General features: G+C 48.0%; 1 protein-coding gene across 6 annotated transcripts in view; it reads left to right on the plus strand.

Annotated features, from left to right (window-relative positions):
• Positions 1–14,152, plus strand: part of SLC41A3 (solute carrier family 41 member 3) — a 28,010-nt gene extending 13,858 nt beyond the window's left edge. For 5 of the 6 annotated variants that reach the window (XM_074549778.1, XM_005485393.4, XM_005485394.4 and 2 more), the window contains 8 exons: positions 185–256; positions 1,061–1,205; positions 3,614–3,760; positions 6,349–6,493; positions 7,961–8,040; positions 9,829–9,963; positions 10,747–10,895; positions 13,266–14,152. In XM_074549778.1, coding sequence (XP_074405879.1) covers positions 185–256; positions 1,061–1,205; positions 3,614–3,760; positions 6,349–6,493; positions 7,961–8,040; positions 9,829–9,963; positions 10,747–10,895; positions 13,266–13,451 — 1,059 coding nt within the window. In that variant the 3' untranslated portion in view covers positions 13,452–14,152. The remainder of the gene's footprint in view (positions 1–184; positions 257–1,060; positions 1,206–3,613; positions 3,761–6,348; positions 6,494–7,960; positions 8,041–9,828; positions 9,964–10,746; positions 10,896–13,265) is intronic. The other variant, XM_074549781.1, reaches the window with a different exon arrangement.
• Positions 14,153–20,203: the final 6,051 nt, after the last annotated feature.

Genomic DNA, 20,203 nt, shown 5'->3' on the forward strand with positions numbered 1-20,203 from the left:
GATGCCCCTGGGACACTGGGCTGGTGGAAAAGTGTCAAGAAAGAGGTGCAGGGAAGGCTGGGAGATGTTGGCCTGCATTTGCCTCTCTCTGACAGCCCCTTTCCCCCAGGGAGCAGGTGAAACTGCCTTCAGCAGCCACCTGTACCACAGGAACAGCTTTCAGGGTATCTCTCTTGACTCCTAGGCTAACACTGGACAGATGGATGATGCCCAGAAGCAATGGAAAATGGCCACCTGCAACCTAGCCCTTATCCAGGTGAGTCACTTCAGCTGGGAGATGCAGAAGTCTCTTTTCTCTTGCTCTGTTGCAGACCAGCAGCATCTGTTCCAGCAGTGCTGAATGCAGAGTTGGTGATTTGGGTCAGGAATCCTCAACACAGCCAAGCAGAGCCAGGACTTGACCTCCAGTAAAGCTCTGTGTGGCCCAGAGCTTGTAGTTTAGCTGTAAAACACATCTGGACATTCGCTGCCTTTGTGGACAAACTGAACTAATAAAAACTCCTTTTGCACAGGAGCTGTGGCACAATCCCTGTTTCACAGCAGCCCCTGGATAAAGCCTGTCATTCACTGGCACTGTTTGGGAATCAGCCTTGGGCAGGAGGGGAGAGATGGAGAAATTCCCTCCTGCAAAGGCAATTCTTCTGCTTGTTAAAATCCAGGAGCCAGCCTGGAGTTTGCACATGGCAAGAGCTCAGGGCTGGCAGCCTGTGCCTGTGTGCTTTCCCTTATCTCCCTGCACAGCTCCAAGCCTCCCAGGAGTGCAGAGCTGATGGGGAGTCCATTTTTGTCTTGACCAGGGCTATGCACTTGCTGCTGGACTCTGTGTCCTTTGCTGAAGTGTTATCTGCCATTTGCAGACCCCCAGAGATTTTCTGCAAACTTTGTCAGGATTTCTATTTTTGATCTAGCGGAGCCTTGCAGGGATGCTGTTTAAATACCCAAACAATCTTCATCAGTGCCAGGCTTTGCCCTGCAAGCTGTGGCAGAGCTGCAGTGGTGGGGCCAGGGCTGCCAGGAGCAGATGGGGGTGAGTGCTCACCAGCTGTCCTTTGCTCCCCAGGTCCAGGCCACTGTGGTGGGGCTGCTGGCTGCTGTGGCTGCTGTGATCCTGGGAGCCATCTCCAAGGGCTCTGTGGAGCTGAGCCAGGCTGCTGTGCTGTGTGCCAGCAGTGTCACCACGGCCTTCATTGCTGCCCTTTCCCTTGGTGAGTGCTTCTGCCTCCTCAGATCCACCATGCAGCACCCAGGTGGGGGATGAGCTGTCCCTGTGCCACCAGGGAGGCCCAGCTGGCATCCCTCTGGTGTGGCAGAGGGAGAAGGCTGCAGGGAGCTGTGGCTGCTGCTTTCATCCTCTCTGCATGCTGCCTGTGCTTCTCTTCCCCCATGGTCTGTTGTTCTCAGCATCCACAGGCAGGAATCAAAGCGTGCTTCACCTGGCACAGGAAAAGTGCCCCAAGCTGTGCCTGGCTGCACAAACACCCCCACTCTGTGTCTCTGGGGTGTCACATAAGCCATCCATGCTGTCCCTTTTCCAGTGAAGGTGAAATAATGTCACCCAGGGATTGAGGGTCTGGTAGCTGACAAATCCACGCTCGAGATGGGTCACCCCACACCTGTGGGCAGCCCTGCAGTCTGCCTGCTGTGAGCTGAACCAGGCACTTCTCTCCCCTGGCTCTTCCCCTTCCAGGGGAATGTGATGGGCTGAGCTGTTCAGAGTGGTTTGAAGCTCTCCAGTTTGTGGGTCTGCCATACGAGGGCAGCATGGTACCCTGAATAGAGCAGCTGGCACAAAGGATGCTGCAAGTTCTCTAAATGAAAGGGACAAGTTAGAACAACTGCATATCCTGAAGCTGGAGTCAGAGGGTGATTGGAGATGCCTTTGGTGGGAAACGTGGGATGAGGCAGTTGTTAAACAACAGCAGCTCAGCTTTCATTGCTCTTCCCTGCAATCTCCCTGCTTGGTGGGGCACAGAGAGGCTTTGCTGCTGTGCTCTCTCAGGTTTGACATCAGATTTTTCCCTGGACATGTCACAGGCAGCCTGTGTGTGGCTGAAGCTGCTGCTTTTATGGCCAGGGAGGGGAGCAGCATGAGCTGTGCTGAGGGGAGGGAGTGTGGCTGTCTGGGAGGGCTGCTGTGGAAATGTCACATTGTGTGAGGATGTGTTTTTGTCTAAGGGATGTTGTACCAGGGAAGATGAACATTTCTTGGGGTAGAACTGATGCTCCTGTGCATGCTCAGCTTTGGAGGGGCTGTAGACAGGCACAGGGAGGCTGTGAGCTGGAGGAAATCACCATTTCTTGGGCTGGAGGGAATCACCGTTTCTTGGGCTTCTTTCGGTGCAGCCTGTCAGCCACAGAAGGACTTTGAAGGGATGTCTAATCCCTTGTCTCAAGGCTGCCTTTGCTAGTTAGCTTATTCCAGGTGCTTCTTCCACATCGCTGTGAGAGATCTGATAGCTGAGGTGTAGCCATGATATTTTCTGAAAAATCCTTTCCTTAGGATTTTTCCTCCTGGGAAGCTGAGACACCTCAAGAACAAAATGTAAACCATAGTTATCTGCTGCTGTGGAATGCAACAGGTGCATCTGGGATTGGTCTCATAGAGTTGTTTCTAATTAATGGCCAATCACAGTCAGCTGGCTCAGACTCTGTCCGAGACACAAGCCTTTGTTATTCATTCTTTTTTTTCTATTCTTAGCTTATCTAGCCTTCTGATGAAATCCTTTCTTCTATTCTTTTAGTATAGTTTTAATATAATATATATCATAAAATAATAAATCAAGCCTTCTGAAACATGGAGTCAGATCCTCATCTCTTCCCTCATCCTCAGACCCCTGTGAACATGGTCACACTGAGGGATTCCCACATGTTCACCAGGGTTTGGGGTTTGTGCTCCTAAACTTGGGTAAGTAAAACCTCTCTTCTCCCCAGCAGTGCTGAAAAGCAGCTCAATATTCCAGGTGCACCTCAGAGGACAAGGGAAGAGATGTGGGCAGCCACCATAACCCCTTGACTCTGGGGCTGCTCACAACATCAATATTCACCCAGAGCAAATTAAAGCAGCCCCAAAGGCTCTGGGACATGAGGGCTGAGTCTGATGGCTGGGCTGAAATGCAGGCCACTGTAAGGCAGCTCATTGCTCCTTGGTGGTTCAAACTTTGAGAAATTTCAGTCTAATATGGAAAATATCTTTGTGCTGTGGAATCCAGAGGAGGGGATGGCACCAAGAGGCTGCTGCATGCCTGCTGTGTGCTTATCTATGAGTGTGCTTCGTGCCTGCTCCTGCTTCAAGGCAGCAAAGATTAGGCTGCTCAGGAGGGGAGCTTCTACATTTGGGCTGCCTGCTGGTGTCTGCTTTGATCCCTGGAATTTGCCTGTGTGCCTCTGGGTCCTTGGTGCAGTTTATAAGGACAGAGTCGTGCACTTCAGGTTGGTGAAAACAAAAGGACAAATTCCTGGGGGTGCCCAGTCTCCAGCTGCACGGTGCTGTTGTGGGTATCGTGTTTCTTGCTTCTTGCTTCTCTTAGACCCCCATATCCTGACCCAGAGCAGCAGCTCTGGGGTAAAACACAGCCAAATGCTCTCTCTGATGCCTGCTCTGTGTCTTCTCTAGGTCTGGTGATGATTGGTGTGATCATTGGAGCCAGGAAAGTTGGGATCAACCCAGACAATGTCGCCACACCCATAGCAGCAAGCCTGGGAGATTTGATAACCCTTTCCCTCCTGGCAGGAATCAGCAGCACACTCTTCAAATACATAGGTACAGTGTTCAGCAGGGAGCTGCAGCTCAGCGAGGGAGCTCACAAATCCTTCTGAAATTACTGCAGGCTGCCCCAGCATTTCTGGCATGATTCAGAATGGAGGCTGTCATGTCACTGGGGTAGAAAAACGACCAAAGAGGCTTTTTCCAGACTGTCTTTTAGTAACAAACTGGAAGGCAGAGCCTAGTAAACACAAGTGGGATTTGTCAAAGAAATGACCAACATGTATTGTGCAGCTTTGGAACAGGAGGCTGGCATATGTGACACTGCCTCTGTTCCTCGATCTGTCACTAGCCAGCAGAACTCCTTCCTGTGCATGGGTGGGTAACAGCAGCTCCTGCTTCACAAGCAATTCCAGGGGTTTGGCACTAGTGAAATATTCTTGTATCCTCTCACATGGAGAGCCATGGATGAACAAGATATTCAGTTGGAGGGAGGTAGCCTGCAGTGTTTTGTGCCTGCAGGACTCCGAGTAGGAGCTGTGGTCTGGGGTTGGCTGTGCTGCTGTTTGCCAAAGGCTTGGGCACCTGATGACCCTCAGAAGTTCAAAACATTGGTGATATATCTGTTGCTTTTAAAGTGTTGGGCTATTTACTGTGAGCCTAAGCTAGAACAGAAATGGGAAAATAAAAAGATGCAGCAAACTCAATTCCGTTTGAAACCCAAACTGTTGCTCCAGACTGAGCAGAAGCATGAGGCAGCTGTTCTCAGTTTGCATAACTCATTCCATGTGCAAGCACAAGTGAGGGAGTGAAGGAGCCCACACTGCAGGGAGAGGCCTATGAATTGCTTCCATCCTGTCCTCCTTGAGCTTCAGAGGCGTGCTTTTTTTTAATAGGATTTTTCCATGATGGCATTGCACCTGCCTCTGTAAAGCTAATCTGTCTTTCAGTTGCTGAGCCTCAGATAATATCTCCCAGAGAGCACAGGGCAGAACAGCATGATAACCCCTGTGGCTGTGACCAGAGAGCATTTCTGGGGTTGCCAGAGTAGTTTGAAGAGCTTTTTGAGATGGAAAATTGTCAGCACACAGACACCAAGTCATTGGGAGCATGAAGTGAAGCAGGTAGAAGGATGGCACTGCTGATGGTGCTTGAACAAATCCATTTCCCTGCCCAGTGTGTAATAAGGTGCAGGTCACACTCTAAAAACTTCTGGGTCCTACCAAAATGTGTATGTATCCATCAAAAATACTGATGAGCCTGTGAAGTTTGAAGTACTGTGTGCCACCTGATGCAGCACCTTCTCCTTCTGCAGAATATCCTCTTGCCAGAGAAGATTCTCTATTTATTTTTTTTTAATTGGCTCTGGTTCTTCTCAGTCCTGCATAAAGGAGATAGAAACTGTGCCAAAGGGTTTCAGCTTGGTATGGGCTGCCTGTGAGAGAATGTAGCAGAACTGGAATGTGGAGCCTGAAGAGCATTCATCCCACCAGGAGCCTTTCTGTGGGCTCTGATAAGGTTTGATCAACTCCAGTACTCTGTGCCTGCTTTATTTAAGAAGGAATTAATTGCTTAAAACAACACATGGTGTGGGTAAGAGACCCAGTTCAGCAGCTGAGTCTGTCAGACAACCCACCTGTCCTGGATGACTCCAGGGGGTGAAGTGCAGTGACAAAACTCAGTGGAGATGCATTTCAGTGCCATTGAAGCCTCTCATGAGGAGTTGCACCTCTTTGTGTGAGAGCCTTTCACTCCCAGCAGATGCCATCACGTCAGTGCTGTCTCATCCAGGTAGCCCAAGGCCCTGGCAGTGGTGTTGTTAAAAATGCACACTTGGAGCTGCTTCATCTCCCAGATTACCTGCAAAGCCAGCATTACATCCCACTGCCTTTGGCCCCAGCTCAGAGACCAGATGGAGAGCTTTGTTGAAGAAGCATTTTTGTATCAAAAGGGCTGGCATCAGCCCCATTGCTCGAAGGTGTTTCTCATGCTTCTGAGTCATGTTTATTTTCTTTTAGTGCTGCACATCTTATTTTTTAATTTCTTTGCTTCTAAAGATCCAAGGCTATGCCTCTGCTGAATGGAAAAAGCACCGAATGGAAACACATGCAAGCTAGCACAAAAGAAAACCCCAGATCTGAACTGGCTGATATGTGCCAGAGAACATTAGAGCAGACCAGCTGCTCAGCAATTCTGCTAGCTCCCCTCCTAAAGTGCCTCTTACCTCTTGTTTTAGGTGAAGGTATGAGGTGTCTGCCCTGAGTGGGGTACAGCTTCCACACAGGAGTTTCCCCCTTGCCCTGCTGTTTGATTTGCACCCTGAAGCCAGAAATTTTGTAACTTTTTATATTTCTTAGTTGGAGATGAAATTGGAGAGTTGTTCGTCTTCAAATATAGCTTGCTTTGAATCCTGCTGATTTTCAAACCGCATCCTCTAGCAGTGAATTTCAGGGATTAATTATGGATTTCTGTGGTGGAATGAGGTGGTTTTGTGAGGACTATCATGCTTCATGTGATTTTTTCCTCTAACGTAACTCAGTTGGAGCAAGAATCCTGCTGCATTTCTTCCCATCTTTGTGCATTACGATTTTGGCAACCAGTGAAGCTATGGTTTAATTTAATTCAACATTTCTTCTCCCTGCCAGATGTGAAGTACCTTTCTCCTCTGATCTGTGCTGTGTTCATTGTCATGATCCCTCTCTGGGTTGCCATTGCCAAGCAAAGTCCTTCCCTGGCTGAAGTGCTGAAGTCTGGCTGGCAGCCGGTCATTGTTGCCATGAGCATCAGCAGGTAAGGGAGGCACAGCTCCCACCCTGTGAGCACCCTGCACACACCTGGGCTCGCTCAGAGGGACACCAAAGGGACACTGCCAGGGACAGCAGCAGGGGGTTTGCCCTGAGCTTCTCAGCCATTGGTGACTCTCCAACAGACTCTCTTCTGAGTCTGTACAGTTTGTAGTGCTGTGTGCCACCTGCAGCCCCTTCTCCTGCTGCAGAATATCCTCTTTGTGGGGGTACCACTTGTCAGTTTTTCTGGGTCTGGATTGAAGGCACTTGTGACAGTGATTCATGTTGGGATTCAGGTGTTTATTATTTGTTGTCAGTAAAAGTGTCTCCCTACTGTGAGTTCAGCAGCAAGGTATAAGATGGCCAACAATCTCTTGTTACAAGATCTTTTAAGACTAAACTATCCAATTAAGAACTGACACCTGGATTATTTTCCCTTTTAACCCAATAATTGATCTCAAAGAGCCCCCAATATGGACTTTTCTGCTCAATTACAAAATGCCACCCAAACCCATGAAAAAGGAGGATGAAGAAGAAACCCAGGACGACACCCTGTGCCCTCCATCTTTCTTCCATCCACAACATACTAAAAATTCCAAAACCTAAATTTCTCACCAAGTGATACACCTACACTGGTCTCTATAATCTATTCCACACTTTTGTGGATTCCAGTCTATCTTGAAGTCTAGGCAACTTTCTCCATGAATGAGAGTCAAAGTTAGTGCTCCTCTGGGGGTCAGGGCACCCCAGAGCAGACACAGAAATATTCCCAGTGCTCTGGGTTTCCACATCTCTTGCCAGAGAAGATTCTCAATTTTTTTTTTTAATTGCCTCTGGTCCTTCTCAGTCCTGCATAAAGGAGATACAAACTGTGCCAAAGGGTTTCAGTCTGTCTCCCTTATTTGCGAGACAGCTGATAAGGAGCCCCCAAAGGACTGGGAAAAGCAAATCATTCTGAGTCTCACTCACACATCCAGGCACCACATGGGTGAAAGCCAGCAAACTGAAAGCACAGATGATGATCATCACAAATTGACAGGCTTTGATCATCACAGATTGTCAGGCTTCAACCTCATTCTTATCCAGCTGTAAAGAGAAAATACTGGTAAATGTAGAGCCAGGTAGTTCCTTCTTCCTGTGGTACAAGCTGAGATCTGGAAGAGAATTTTAATAAACTGCTAAGTCCAGTATAGAAGGGTAACAAAACTTTGTGGGAGGATGATAATGCTTTTCTAACCACTACCAGTTTTGCTTGGGAGTGGGCAAGGAGATCCTTATGAATCATTATGCCATTAACAAAATCTATAATGTTTTCTCTTGGTGGAAGCTGAGCTGTAAAGGAGTGCATGGTGAGCAGTCCAATCTGGCAGTGGGGAAGATGCAGTAACCCATGGCAGGGTGCTGTTTTCAGTGTGGGAATTGCCCTGGGAAAAGATTGATCCAACCTCATTTGCTGTCCTTTTCTTAACAGCATTGGTGGGCTCATCCTGGACAAAACTGTGACTGACCCAAACTTTGAAGGCATGGCAGTTTTCACACCTGTGATTAATGGTAGGTTGGACATGGAGGTTCTATGCATGCTTTTATTTATACCTCTCCTTCCTCCCAAGGCTTCTGGCATCCACCATTGCCCCTACACAGAGATCAGTGTTCAATTCCCTGCTCCCATCATGAGTGGAAGTGAAGCTACTGGTCCCCATCATGTTCCTGTTTATGTTTTGAAATGTCTCTGGAGCAAAACAGCAGCGAGGACAGAGCTGTGCAAAAAGGTTAACAGCATCTCTGAGAGCTACATTGACACTTTTCATAAAATCAAACCTACTGGGATGTCTCAATAAATCCATTTCCCCTTGTTTCCTTCCCTCCACTCAGTGATTTGTGTGGTGCAATCATCTCCTATACAGAATGTTGATAACTAGTAATATAATAAGATTATACATGTGTATGAATCTGAGAGATTATATGCATGGATTGGATATAATTGGGTATATATATATATATATATATATATATATAAACATTTTGTGTGCATATTCATTTATATTTATATTTGTAATTTTTGTGTGCATGAGATAAATATATATCTTTATATATATGTAAAGATTATATGCATGGATTGGATGTAATTGGACTTTTATGTATATATCTCAATATATTTTGTGTGTTCATTATACTTATATTTATATTTACATTACTTATATTTTTTATATTGATATGTGCATGAGCTAAATATATATCTTTATATATACATAAAGATCACATGCATGAATTGGATATAATTGGATTTTTAATATATATATCTCAACATATTTTGCGTGCATTTATATTAATATTTATTTATATTTTATATTCACAGTACTTTTATGCACACACCTATCAGCACAAACTGCTGGGGATCCTGGTATCACTGAAGATCCACTAGCTTAATTTTCTGCTATTATAACATTCTTGTAGGACAGGCCCATTCAAAGGGAAACCCAGGCTTCTAGGGCCTTGTGCCACCCTCAAAGCTCTTCACTCTGCCTGTGCAAAGCCTGGCAGTGCATGGCTCAGACAGGTCCATCTTCAGCTGCAATGAGACAGCCTGAATATTTTCACTTTGATTCTCATCTGGGAAATCTCACATTTAATGACGATTTCTTCTCCAAGGAAGGGAAGGCATGAGAAGCCTGTAGCATCTGGCTCACCCTTATCTTTTCTGTGGCATTTCCACCCTGAAAATACTTAGGGTGGTGGAAGTTTGTTCCATAGATAATTTTCCCTCTATAGCTGCTTTTTCATGTTTGCTGCAATTAATCAGTCTGGAATGAAATAATTTACTTTATTTAGCTACCATTTTTGGGTTCTAACCATTTTTGGGTTCATTCTCATGATTCCTTCTCATTGAACAAGTGCGTTAGGTACCTTCAGACAGACATATAATCACTCTCTGTGATGTTTTGTTGTCTTTCAAACAATAATGTTTCTCTGAGTGAGTAAATCCAAGAAGTGGCCATGAGCAGCCTCTGCACAGCTTTCCCCAGGTGTTGCTCACAGACTCTGTCCAGCCAGGTGCAATTATATCATCTCAGAGGCCACATCCAGTGCTAGGGAGAAAGGGAAAATGTTTTCAGCCAGCAGTCAGAGGAACACAATTTTTGGAGCCTTCCTGATTTTCAGGAGCTGTTCCTGAAATGTGAATAGTGCAGCACCCCTAGGGATGCAGGGGTCAGGTTTGCTCTTTCCCTCACTGCTGCTCTCAGTGAATGCAGATTGACTCACCCTAGGCTGGGTTTTGGAATCCTGTTTACTGCTGTGGTGAAGGTGGTTTCCAGGTTTTCTGTGTTTTTGTCCTCACAGGTGTTGGAGGGAATCTGGTTGCCATCCAAGCCAGCCGAATTTCTACATTCCTGCACTTCTGGAGCATGCCTGGAGTTTTGCCATACAAGATGAGGCAGAACTGGCCCAACCCATGCACCACATTCTTCTCATCAGGTACACCCTGAGCCCTTGGTGTCTCTCTGTCCTCACAGGCAGCTCATTTCCTAAGCCTTCATGGTGAAGCACTGCCTGGGTTTCAAAGGCAGAATTTTCCCCTCTCTCAGAGAAAACTCAGATCAGAGAGGAAGCATCCTTGCAGTGGACAGCATGAAAAAAAAGGCTTAAGGCATATTTGCTCAGTGGCATGCAAAGAAAGTGGCCTTCAGGGAGCACTAAGGAAAGTAATTGAAAAAGAATCTTAGATTTGATCTAACAGAAAGTCATTTTAATGGCCAGCCTACAGCCATCACCTGTGGACAGAGCAGTGAATAGACCATAATCTTGCTGAATATCAGCAATTCCTCCACCTTCAGCACTGGAAATACTTAAGAATCAGCAAAACTCAATTTTGGGTCTGTTGTCTTTATAGAGTTCCTCTTGATTTTCCCTGTTAGGTTGAGAGTTAGTGCTAGATCAAACTATAAACTGGGAAAATCTGTTGCACTGAGGCAGAGCAGAAGTTGTGGGAGGCAGAGAGCAGCTGAGAGGAGTGTTTGCAAGAATCACAGAGCAGGGTTTGCAAGAACCACAGTGGATCAGCACGGAGCACAAAGCCTTTGGCATGCAGTTCCAGTGCTAGACAAAGCTGCTGGGCTGATCCTGCAGATGCTGCCTGTGTTTGTGTGATCTAGAGAAGGCATTAGCAATGGGGTTGGTGGAGGGTTTATGCATTAAAATATTCACTGTGTCCTGTCCTCCCAGCTGCTGTTACCCCTGTTTCTGTCTCTGTCTCTGCAGGGGTGAATTCCAAGTCAGCCCGAGTGCTGTTCCTGCTGGTCATCCCAGGGCACCTGGTGTTTCTCTACACCATCCACCTGCTGCAGGGAGGCCACACATCCCTGTCCTTCACCTTTGTGATGTTCTACCTGGCTGCTGCTCTGCTGCAGGTAAATCCCAAACTCCCACCCAAAAGGAGTCTATCAGATAACACAAAACCAGCATTCTCCAGGTTTAAAAGGAGTCACAGTAAAACATTCAGCAGCAGCAGCCTCTGCTTCCTGCCATTTCAGGTGTGCTTCTGCCAAGAATCATGTGCATTCTGTAGCTCCTGTAATGCTGCACCCAAATTGCCAGGCTCTAGTTTCCCACATGAGCACAGCTGTGCTTTAGGGTGAGAGGAGGAAAAACTTCTCAACATCCACTGAGCTGCATTAAGTGTGCAGAGACACACTTAGCAAGAAGTACCTTGCTTTAGAATGTTCACTCCTTGGGTCTCTAAGCTGCAAATATTTCCAGGCTGCCACTAGTTACCCCAGCAAGGTGAAAAGCAGTGAACAGCAGCCAGCAGTTTTCCCCACCCATTTTGGAAACCACTGTCACATTTTATGGTGAAAACCTAGGGAATCGCTCTGGGCAGGGCCATGTGGGCAAAAAACAAAGGGGAAGCCCAGGCCTTGAGCAGTTAGTCTTCAGAAGTGAAAGCTCCTGGTAGGCAATGAGCAGATCATCTGATTTGTTCTGCTTTTCCTGCTCTGTAAACTTTATTTTTCTCACTCAGAAATGCATGTGGCTGTTGCCTGAACTCACAGAGGCTCTGACTTCACTTGCCCTTTTAAATGAGTGATTCATTGATTTGCATGATGAGGTGGCTGACTCTCACTTTGCCTTACAAGCAGCCTTGTGTCTGAGGGTGAATTCCTTGTGTGTGTAAACAATCAGTTTTCCTCGACCTTTGCACAGCCCTAAGCCCAGAAGCACAGCCACAGTTTAAAGGAAAATATTTATTCTTCTCTTTATGCATCGAGGTAACTCCTCAACCAAAGCCAGGCATGAAAATGCAAGAATAAATGACAGCACAAAGAGCAGCATCCCAGCAACAGCACTGACCCCAAAAGATTCCCATGGAGGCCAGTGGAGGAGGGCACGCTCAGCCTGGCCCTTTTTTCCCCTCTGTTATCCTTTATAAAGAAAGACAGAAAGAAAAAGGGTTGGAGGGAAAGTTTAGGATTAACTAGTCCAAAGTAGAGAGACTTGGGGAAAGTCTGGTTAACAGCCTTTAAACTGCCAAATTTCTGTAGGAAGGGACAGAATAATATTTGCTATGTGGTCATTAGGGGAGGAAACATGAAATCATGGATTTCAAATGGAAAAAGGCAGATTTATGTTAGGCCTTGGGAAAAACAAAAATGGGGGGAAAAAGCTGTGGGATTGATTGCTTGGAGTGTAGCATCTCCATTTGTGAGATGTTGTTTAGTACAAGTTCAACAAATTTTCCATCAGGAAAGATGTGGATGTATTTGATCCTGAATTGAGGAAGACAAATGATCTGTGTAAAACTCTCGAGTTTCCAGCCAGCTTTAGTTTCTGTGATTCTGTTATTTAATTTACTTCCCCCATCTCTCCTCCTCCCTTTCTCCCAACCCAGCTTGCAGTTTTCACCTTTAGAAATGCTGCCTCAGGCTTTGGTTCCTGATGTGCTGTGGTCTCCCATGGAGGGACCACAGATGTGGGGTGCAAATTCTCTCTCCCTTCTTAATTCAATTAACTAGACAGTCTTTAATCTTTAACCAAAATATTTTTTTCTGCCATCTGTTTATCAGAATTGGGAATGAAATAAGAATTAAAAGAAATCACAACAAAGATTTTTAAACTGTCGAGATGAAAAAAAAAGATTTTTTTTTTTTTTATCATGTCAGTTCTGCTTGGGATGGCTTTGATGTAAAAACTGCCTCAAACTCCAGTTGTCCACTGAGACTTTTAGGAAAAACAAAGTAGACATGATCTGAATTTCTAATGGAAAAAAAAGGATGAAGGAAAAAAAACCCTGGCTACGAACTTGTCCTTTGGGGTTGCCTGCATATTCACAGAAACCTTCATCTGGTGGAGTGAGTGGGAGCACTCCTGCTCAAGGCACAGGGATAGAAATTGTACCTTTGGGAGATGCTTTTGGTGTGGCCAGGCTCTGGTTTGGGCAAGCAGTGCTGGTGAGCAGTTCAGGCAGGGTCTTTGCACTTGGGGCTGGCAGCAGAGGGCTGTGGGTTATGTGATAGGGTAGGAGCCAGCTACACCCATGCCATTCCATCCCGTCTCGTCCATCCCGTCTCGTCCATCCCGTCCCGTCCATCCCATCCCATCCCATCCCATCCCATCCCATCCCATCCCATCCCATCCCATCCCATTCCAGAGAGGAACCCCAGCTCTCTGGGAAGCTGTGCATGCTCAGTGACCCCGTTAGCTCTGGTTCCCTGGCCATGGCAGCTCCCTTTGGCTCTGGGCCCAGGGTTTGTCTGTCTCCTTCTCTCTGTTTCCCCTCCCAGGTGGGGATCCTGCTCTACGTGGCCGACCTGCTCGTGCGCCTGATGTGGAGGAAGGCTCTGGACCCAGACAATTTCTCCATCCCCTACCTCACAGCCCTGGGGGACCTGCTGGGCACTGGGTTCCTGGCCATCTGCTTCCGCCTGGTGTGGCTCATCCATGGCACAGACATGAACCTGGGCAACTGAGAGTGCCTGTGCTGCTCTCGCCCCTGCTGTGACACGGTGCCCCCCTCCAGTGGGTGCCTGGCACTCTGTGCTGGCTCACCTGGCTGGGCTGGGCCCCCCCTGCCACCCTGCCCACCCCCTGCCCTCCCCACCGTGCCTTACAGCCAGCCCCAGCAATCAGCACCCACAAACTCCTGCCCTCGGAGGGGAGCAAAGCGGATTGAAGGAGCACCCCCTGCTCACACCTGCAAACAGGGCAACAAGGAGCAGTTGGGCCACTGGGGAGGACGGAAAAGAAGAAGGGAGGAAGGAGCATTTGGGCCATGGTGTCAATCCCCAGCACTGAGACAGCCCTTAGGCTGCTCCAGAGCCTGCCCAGGTCACTGTGTCTGATCCTGCCAGGGGATGCTGCAGCCCCTCCATCCTCTGACTTTCCACCAAGGGAAATTCTTTATTCACCCCACTTTTCTCCTGCTCCTGGAGTAGCAGAGCAACCAGGTCGGAGCTCAGGATCTGAGGCAGTGAGCTGCTGGCTCATGCCCAGTGGAGGTTATCTAGGGATACCACCTACCTGCCCTGCCAGCATCCCTGGTCTCTGACCAAAAAGCTGGTTATGTTGCATTTTAGGGGCAGGAAGGTTTGTTTTTACGGTTTATGAAATGTCCAGTAGTTCAAATGTTTATAGAAACACACACATAAATAAAGTGGGTAAAAAAAAAAGAGTAATGCTGTGGATTTGCTGGTTGATTTTTCTTGCCACGACTCTGCCTGGTTTTAGTACTTACTTGTCAGGTAGAACTTCTTGTTTTTTTTCTCATCCATTCAGGATTGGACAACACAATTTTAATAGGGTTTCAGGAAAATCAGTGTTTCCTAACAAAGAATGTTTTGACACCCATATGTTTCAGGTCAGAATTAAAGCCTGTCCCACAGTCACCATCCACTCTTTAACAATTGCTTTGGAATCAGTCCAGGAGCTGCCTGTGTTGGTCTGGGTGAGGATCAGGCACGAGGCTGTGGCCAGTGACTCCTTGGGTCCTTGCTCCAGGGTGGCAATCTGAGGGAGGCTACCATCAGAGAGGCTTCTGGGGCTGGAAGCAGCCAATTCTCACTGAAACTGAAGAAGCACTCGAGTCCTCCAGATAATAAGATGCTGAAGAGTCAGGAGCTGAGGAGATGGATCAAACCTTTGAAAAATGTCACTGGGCCTCACCTTTATTAATTATCTACCTTCTTGTTGGAGAAGGGAAAAGGGGAGGTCAAGTCCCCCATGATGCCTTATTTAAGGACCTGGCCAGCTCTAAAACACTTGAACCTCAGCTGTGTTGAGTGCCTGCTGGCCTTGGGTGTTTCATTGCTCCCAGCTCTGAGCTGGTGTCACTGCAGAGCTGAGGCCCCCGCATGGGTTCCACACATGGCTGAGGGTCCCTAACAGTGAAAACTGAGCAGCTCTGGGCTGCCAGGCATGGGGAAAACACTCCCTGGAAAAAAAAAAAAAAAAGCTATTTTTTGGGGAGGGAGGAAAGCCGCCCCTTTCCCCAAGTTTCCCCTTCTTTTTTTTTTTTTGCCATGAAGGACAAATTGCCTGGTGCTGCTGAGCTGGAGAGGCTGTGCACAGCAGGGAGGGTTCAGCACACACTGCCCTGCCTTGGGTGTGGCTTGATCCCTGCTGCAGCCCGTGGGGAAAGCAAAGCTTCTGACTGCCAGTCCCAGTGTGAGGGGCACCTTAGAGGATGTGTATGTAGATATTTTAACAACTTCAGCTTAGTGCTTTACTTTGTAAAGCTTTAATAGCTCAGACTTGGCACTGGCTTGAGCAGGCCTGGCAAGTCACTCCTCCTTCCTCAGCACCATTTTCCTCCTCCTTGCTGCATTGTCCCCACCAGCTCAGAGAGGTTCTCTCTGGTGCTTGTGCTGGTCTTGTGAATCAGGTGAGGCTGGTGCTAAAGCCAAGCTGCTGGGGACACCCCAGCCCTCTACAGGATCCTGAACATGTGAAACTCCTTCTGCTTTTCTCTTATTAACACAGGTTTGGCCCTGCTTCCTCCAATCCTGAAAAAGACCTAGACTGGAGCCAGTGGCTGGTGCACGGGACCCCATCACACTCCTCCAGCATCAAACCCCAGTGCCCAATGCACAGCTGCTTCTCTGCTGTGTGCTTGCAGCAAAGCCCTGGCACTGGCATGTCCCTTCACTGGGGGATTTCTGGGCAGGACTCAGCTTAACGTGGTTGTCACTGTTGACAGAGGATGGGATGGGAACACGTAATGGATGCCATCTGTGTCCTACTTGTGGCACTCAGCTGTGCCAAGGTGACCCATGCTGCACCATGTGCTGGGATTGGGGTTCCCCCCTGTAGGAGGCTCCGGGGCTCAGGGGTGCTGTGGGGCAAGGACAGAGGGCACAGCAAGATGTGCTGCTCTCCAGGGCACGCCTTGGTGGGCAGCCAAGCTTCAGCCTTGTGCCTCTGGGCTTAGTGCAGAGAAAGGCACTTAAGATTTAAAATTGCTTCCAGCCTCAAGAGAAATGATATAACCAAAGGAAATGGTTTCAATAAAAAGGGATTTTTCTCCTTTTTTTTTTTAATAAGGGCAGTGAGAGGCTAGTTATTTGGCTGCTCAGCCTGTTTACTCTTTCCTCTTTTTTTCTTGTCTGTGCAAATGAGAAAGGGTCTTTGCTAACAGAGCTGATATGTAACCCCAGAGCACAGCTTGGATCAGCATTCCTGTGACTCTGTCTGAACTTGCTCCTCTAAGAAAGCACCCCCAGCCCCTCCAGTGAGTGGGCAGCACTGCTGTGTCCCCTGGCACCAGTTGCCAGAAGCCCCTGAGTTGTCCAGGCATCCTCTCCCTTCCCTTAAAATCAGAAATTTGATGCTTAAATACCTGCAGGCTCCTCAGCTTCTAAGAATTTTCAGTACATCACAGCAGGCCCTACCTGGCTTTATGATTGCTGTGTTGTTGTGTTGGAGCAATTTGGCCAGAGAAGATTTAGGGATGGGGTTGTTTGACTCCCTTTTCCTCCACAAATTTCAGTTTCAGAGCAGACTTGTGTGGGTAGCAGAGCCCAGACAGGGTGGGGACATTTCATAGGGATTTCTGTCTAACCCAGCAGGGAAATCACTGCCAGCAGTGGGCCTGGCTTCTCTGCTGCTGTGTCTGTGTCATTACTGAGCCCAGCTTGTCACTGGGCTGGACCCACCCTGCCACAGACACAGCACCTCAGTTTCAGCCAACAGTGACTTTTACTTGTATTTAGTCCTCACAGCTCCCAAACAAGCAATAGCCTCAAAAAAGGAGGAGGTGGAAGAAGAGAGTTTCTTTCTTGCTGCTCTTTAGTCCTTGGTTGCTGAGCTGCCCCTTTGGGCTCAGTGCTGGTCCTGGACTGAGAAACCCACCCAGTGCTGTGAGATGCTTGTGGAAGGCTTACCTTGCTATAACCTTTAGAGGGAATAAAGGAAAATGTGGAGTGTTGGCAGAGAATGAGATTGGCTGGTTTTGAACGCTGTGCAGCCATCAGCCAGCTGATCTAGACTCTAGTAGTGGGCAGTGAAACAATATATATAATTATTTTTAGTGTCCCATGGTTTTATTTCCCACTGCATTAGCAGTGCAGGTAGGTTCACTCCTGACCACGAGTTGTGCCCCAATTAAATCTCAGGTTCATGTCAGTGTTGTGGAGTGGGGCTGAGGAAGAGCACTGGAGTTTGGGAGGGGGTGAGTGCCTGCCCACCACAGGTGTTGGGGTGCTGGGGTGGCTGCTGGGACCCTGGGGAGATCCCAGATGAACCTTGGGGAGATCCCAGATGAACACCTTGGGGAGGAAGGTCAGTCAGGGGTTCCCCCATTCCTGGGTGCATTCTTGGTTTCTCTTTGCAGGCAAAGATGGGGCAGTCACCATCTGTAGATGAAGATGGTAACAGGGGTTTGTTTTCAGGGATAGTCAAATAATTTATTTTTCTCCCCCCACTGCTTCCACTCACTGCCTCCATCCTAACACAGTAATTTTCCAGAAACTCTCTGTGAGATGGAGCTTCCTTAGCAGGGACAAGCAAAGTGCCAGCCAGCAAACACAGCAAGTCTGAAAAGCCTCCTTCAAGGGAGACACTGCTTCCAAGACATACTTGAATACACTTGGGTTTTTTTTCTCTTCAATGACAGTCTCTTTAATCCTCCAGCTGGTAAACAACCCAATCTGTGGTGCATAGGAAAGTCTGGAAAGAAACCTCCTGATCACTGAAGCTCCATTTTGTTCCACTGGAAGGAGAAACTCAACAGCTTCACGTGGGCCATGAGGGATGGGGCCAGGAGCTGCACAACCCAGCAAACCCAGAGCACAGCAGAGTGCTCAGCATTCACCAGGCTGGAGCTGCTGGAGGCACTGGGAGGAAGGGGCTGGCTCCTCATTGACTCCTGAGCCATGCTGGGCTGTGGCAAAGCTCAACAGAACAGCAAGGAAAGGTACTCTCCCTTTTATGCCGGGGAGTATTGAGTGTTTATATAATAAGTGAGATGGTGCACAGGCACACATATGCAGACAAACATAAGCCAAATGTCTATTAAGTATTATAACCATACACAAAAGTAATCAGTATATAATATGTAGATTGACCCAGCAGTAATTCTATTATACATTATAATATAATCATTATTTTCATTGTATATTTGTGCACACATGAATGCATCAAAGTGAGGCTGTTCTTGTTTCTTGTGTCCTTGGGAGCTCCCCAGTATCTCCTTGGGGGCCTTGCAAAGGGTTCAAAACCAGCCTTGGGCCAGACTCCAGGACCAGCCTGACTCATTTAGAGTCTCTTGTCCCCAAGCTCTGCAGCCTGAGGCCCGGATGGGACCCTTTCAGGGGGCTGGGGGGACATTACTGCCATGGTCCTCTCTTCAGTGCCACATCCCCACCTCCAAGTGGAAGAGAAAACCAAATCCAGTCACACTATGGCTGAGGTCTCATCGATGTTTTCTTCCTCTAAAAAGAAAAAGGGATGCGGTGAAACAGTCTGAAAAGCCCAACGAACCGGGAGCCCCCAGAGAAATGGTTCCCAGCACCCGCACAGGGAATTTCACCGCCTGTAGTTGGGATCTCCGGTCACACGGGGTCCTCCTCGCTCCGTCCTGCTCCCGTCCTCCAGCGCTTTCCGTGGGCCGGGAAGGGTCGGACCGAGCCTGCGGCGAGGGCGGCGGCTGCCAGCAGCATCCTGACCCTACAGCATCCTGATCCCACAGCATCCTGATCCCACAGCATCCTGACCCCTCAGCATCCTGACCCCACAGCATCCTGATCCCACAGCATCCCTGCCCCACAGCATCTTAACCCCACAGCATCCTGACCCCGCAGCATCCCGGCCCCATAGCATTCTGACCCCACAGCATCCCGACCCCGTCCCGCAGCATCCCGATTTCAGAGCTGGCCCCGGGGAATCCCGGTCCCAGCAATCTGGCCTTGGCATGGGCTGAGCGATTTCTGTCCTAAAAAGCTCCAGCCCAGGCTGAAAGGGTTTGTTTCAGAAATACAAAGTGCCCCTTTTTGTTTGCATGGTTAGGTTTTCCTTTGGAAAGCTTTGGGTTTAGGCAGAGAGCAAGCCAAGGGTATGACCTAAATGGTTTGGATTGTGGATGTTTCTGTGGGGATTTTACAGAAGCAGCGCAAGGGTGGGTATTTCTAAAGGTTCAATTTCTAAATTACCCAAAACACAGCTTTACAGGGTCCTGCTTTCAAAAGCTCACAACCAAGGCTGCAGAGCTGCATTTGGTCCATGGGTGTGTGTCTGGGCTGGTCAATGGGTCAGTGGGTCAGGTCTGATGGGGATGCCAGGACAGACTGCCAGTCGAACAGCCACTCACAGCTGGGGACACCTCCCCATTGCCACTGTTCCAGGAAAGATTAGAAACCACCTGGCTGAAGAACAAAGCCCAGAGGCATCTGTTCCCTCACTCTCACACCAAAGAAAGCCCAAAGCAGCTCCCAGCCAGCCAGATATCATCTAAACACCCACAGACAGCACAGCTGGGAGTGTTTCTGTCCCTGCCACTCACTGTGCCATCAGCTCTTCAGAGGTACTGGCAGGGAACAGTATTTAGGAAAAATAAAAACAAAAAACCATCCAAAACCCCATCCATTTATGACCCTGCATCTGACCCCAGATTATGATTCATGACCAAAAGCGATGAAAAGATCTTGCAGTGACTTGAACAATGATTTTTCCAAGCAGAGGCAGCTCTAAGCAGGGAGCACAAGACTCCTGAGAAAGCAGGAGGAATGTACTCCAAGCCTGAACGCTGCAGATGAAATTTGTTGCATCACATAATCCGGTTTTGTGTTTTGTGTTTCAGCTAGACAGGGAGATACCAAGACAGCATGAGAAAGGCCATTTCTTCAAGATCTCCAGTGCAGATTGGGGGAATCAGTCACACTGCCAGCATCACCAGCAGTTTCATTTACTTTTCTTTTTCATTGCTTTGCTAAAGCCAATCTCCAATGGAGCAAGCAAGGAGGGAGTGTCGGCATATAGATGCCAGTCAGAGGCAGAGAGGAAAAAGGTTAAGATATAACAGCTGAAAGTTGTTAGATGGAAACACCATTTTTTTACAGATACTGAGAGCACTGTGGTTTCATAAAACCTCCCATTGTATTGCACTAATAAGTCAAGTGTTTGCAGCCAAGCCAGCAGAACACACTCCACAGCATCTATTACCAGTGTGTTTATTTACAAAGGCAGCCAGCAAGCCAAAGCCAAACAGAAAAGAGGAAAAACTGAAATATGG

This window comes from Zonotrichia albicollis, chromosome 12 (genome assembly GCF_047830755.1).
Source record: "Zonotrichia albicollis isolate bZonAlb1 chromosome 12, bZonAlb1.hap1, whole genome shotgun sequence".
Taxonomy (NCBI): Eukaryota; Metazoa; Chordata; class Aves; order Passeriformes; family Passerellidae; genus Zonotrichia; species Zonotrichia albicollis.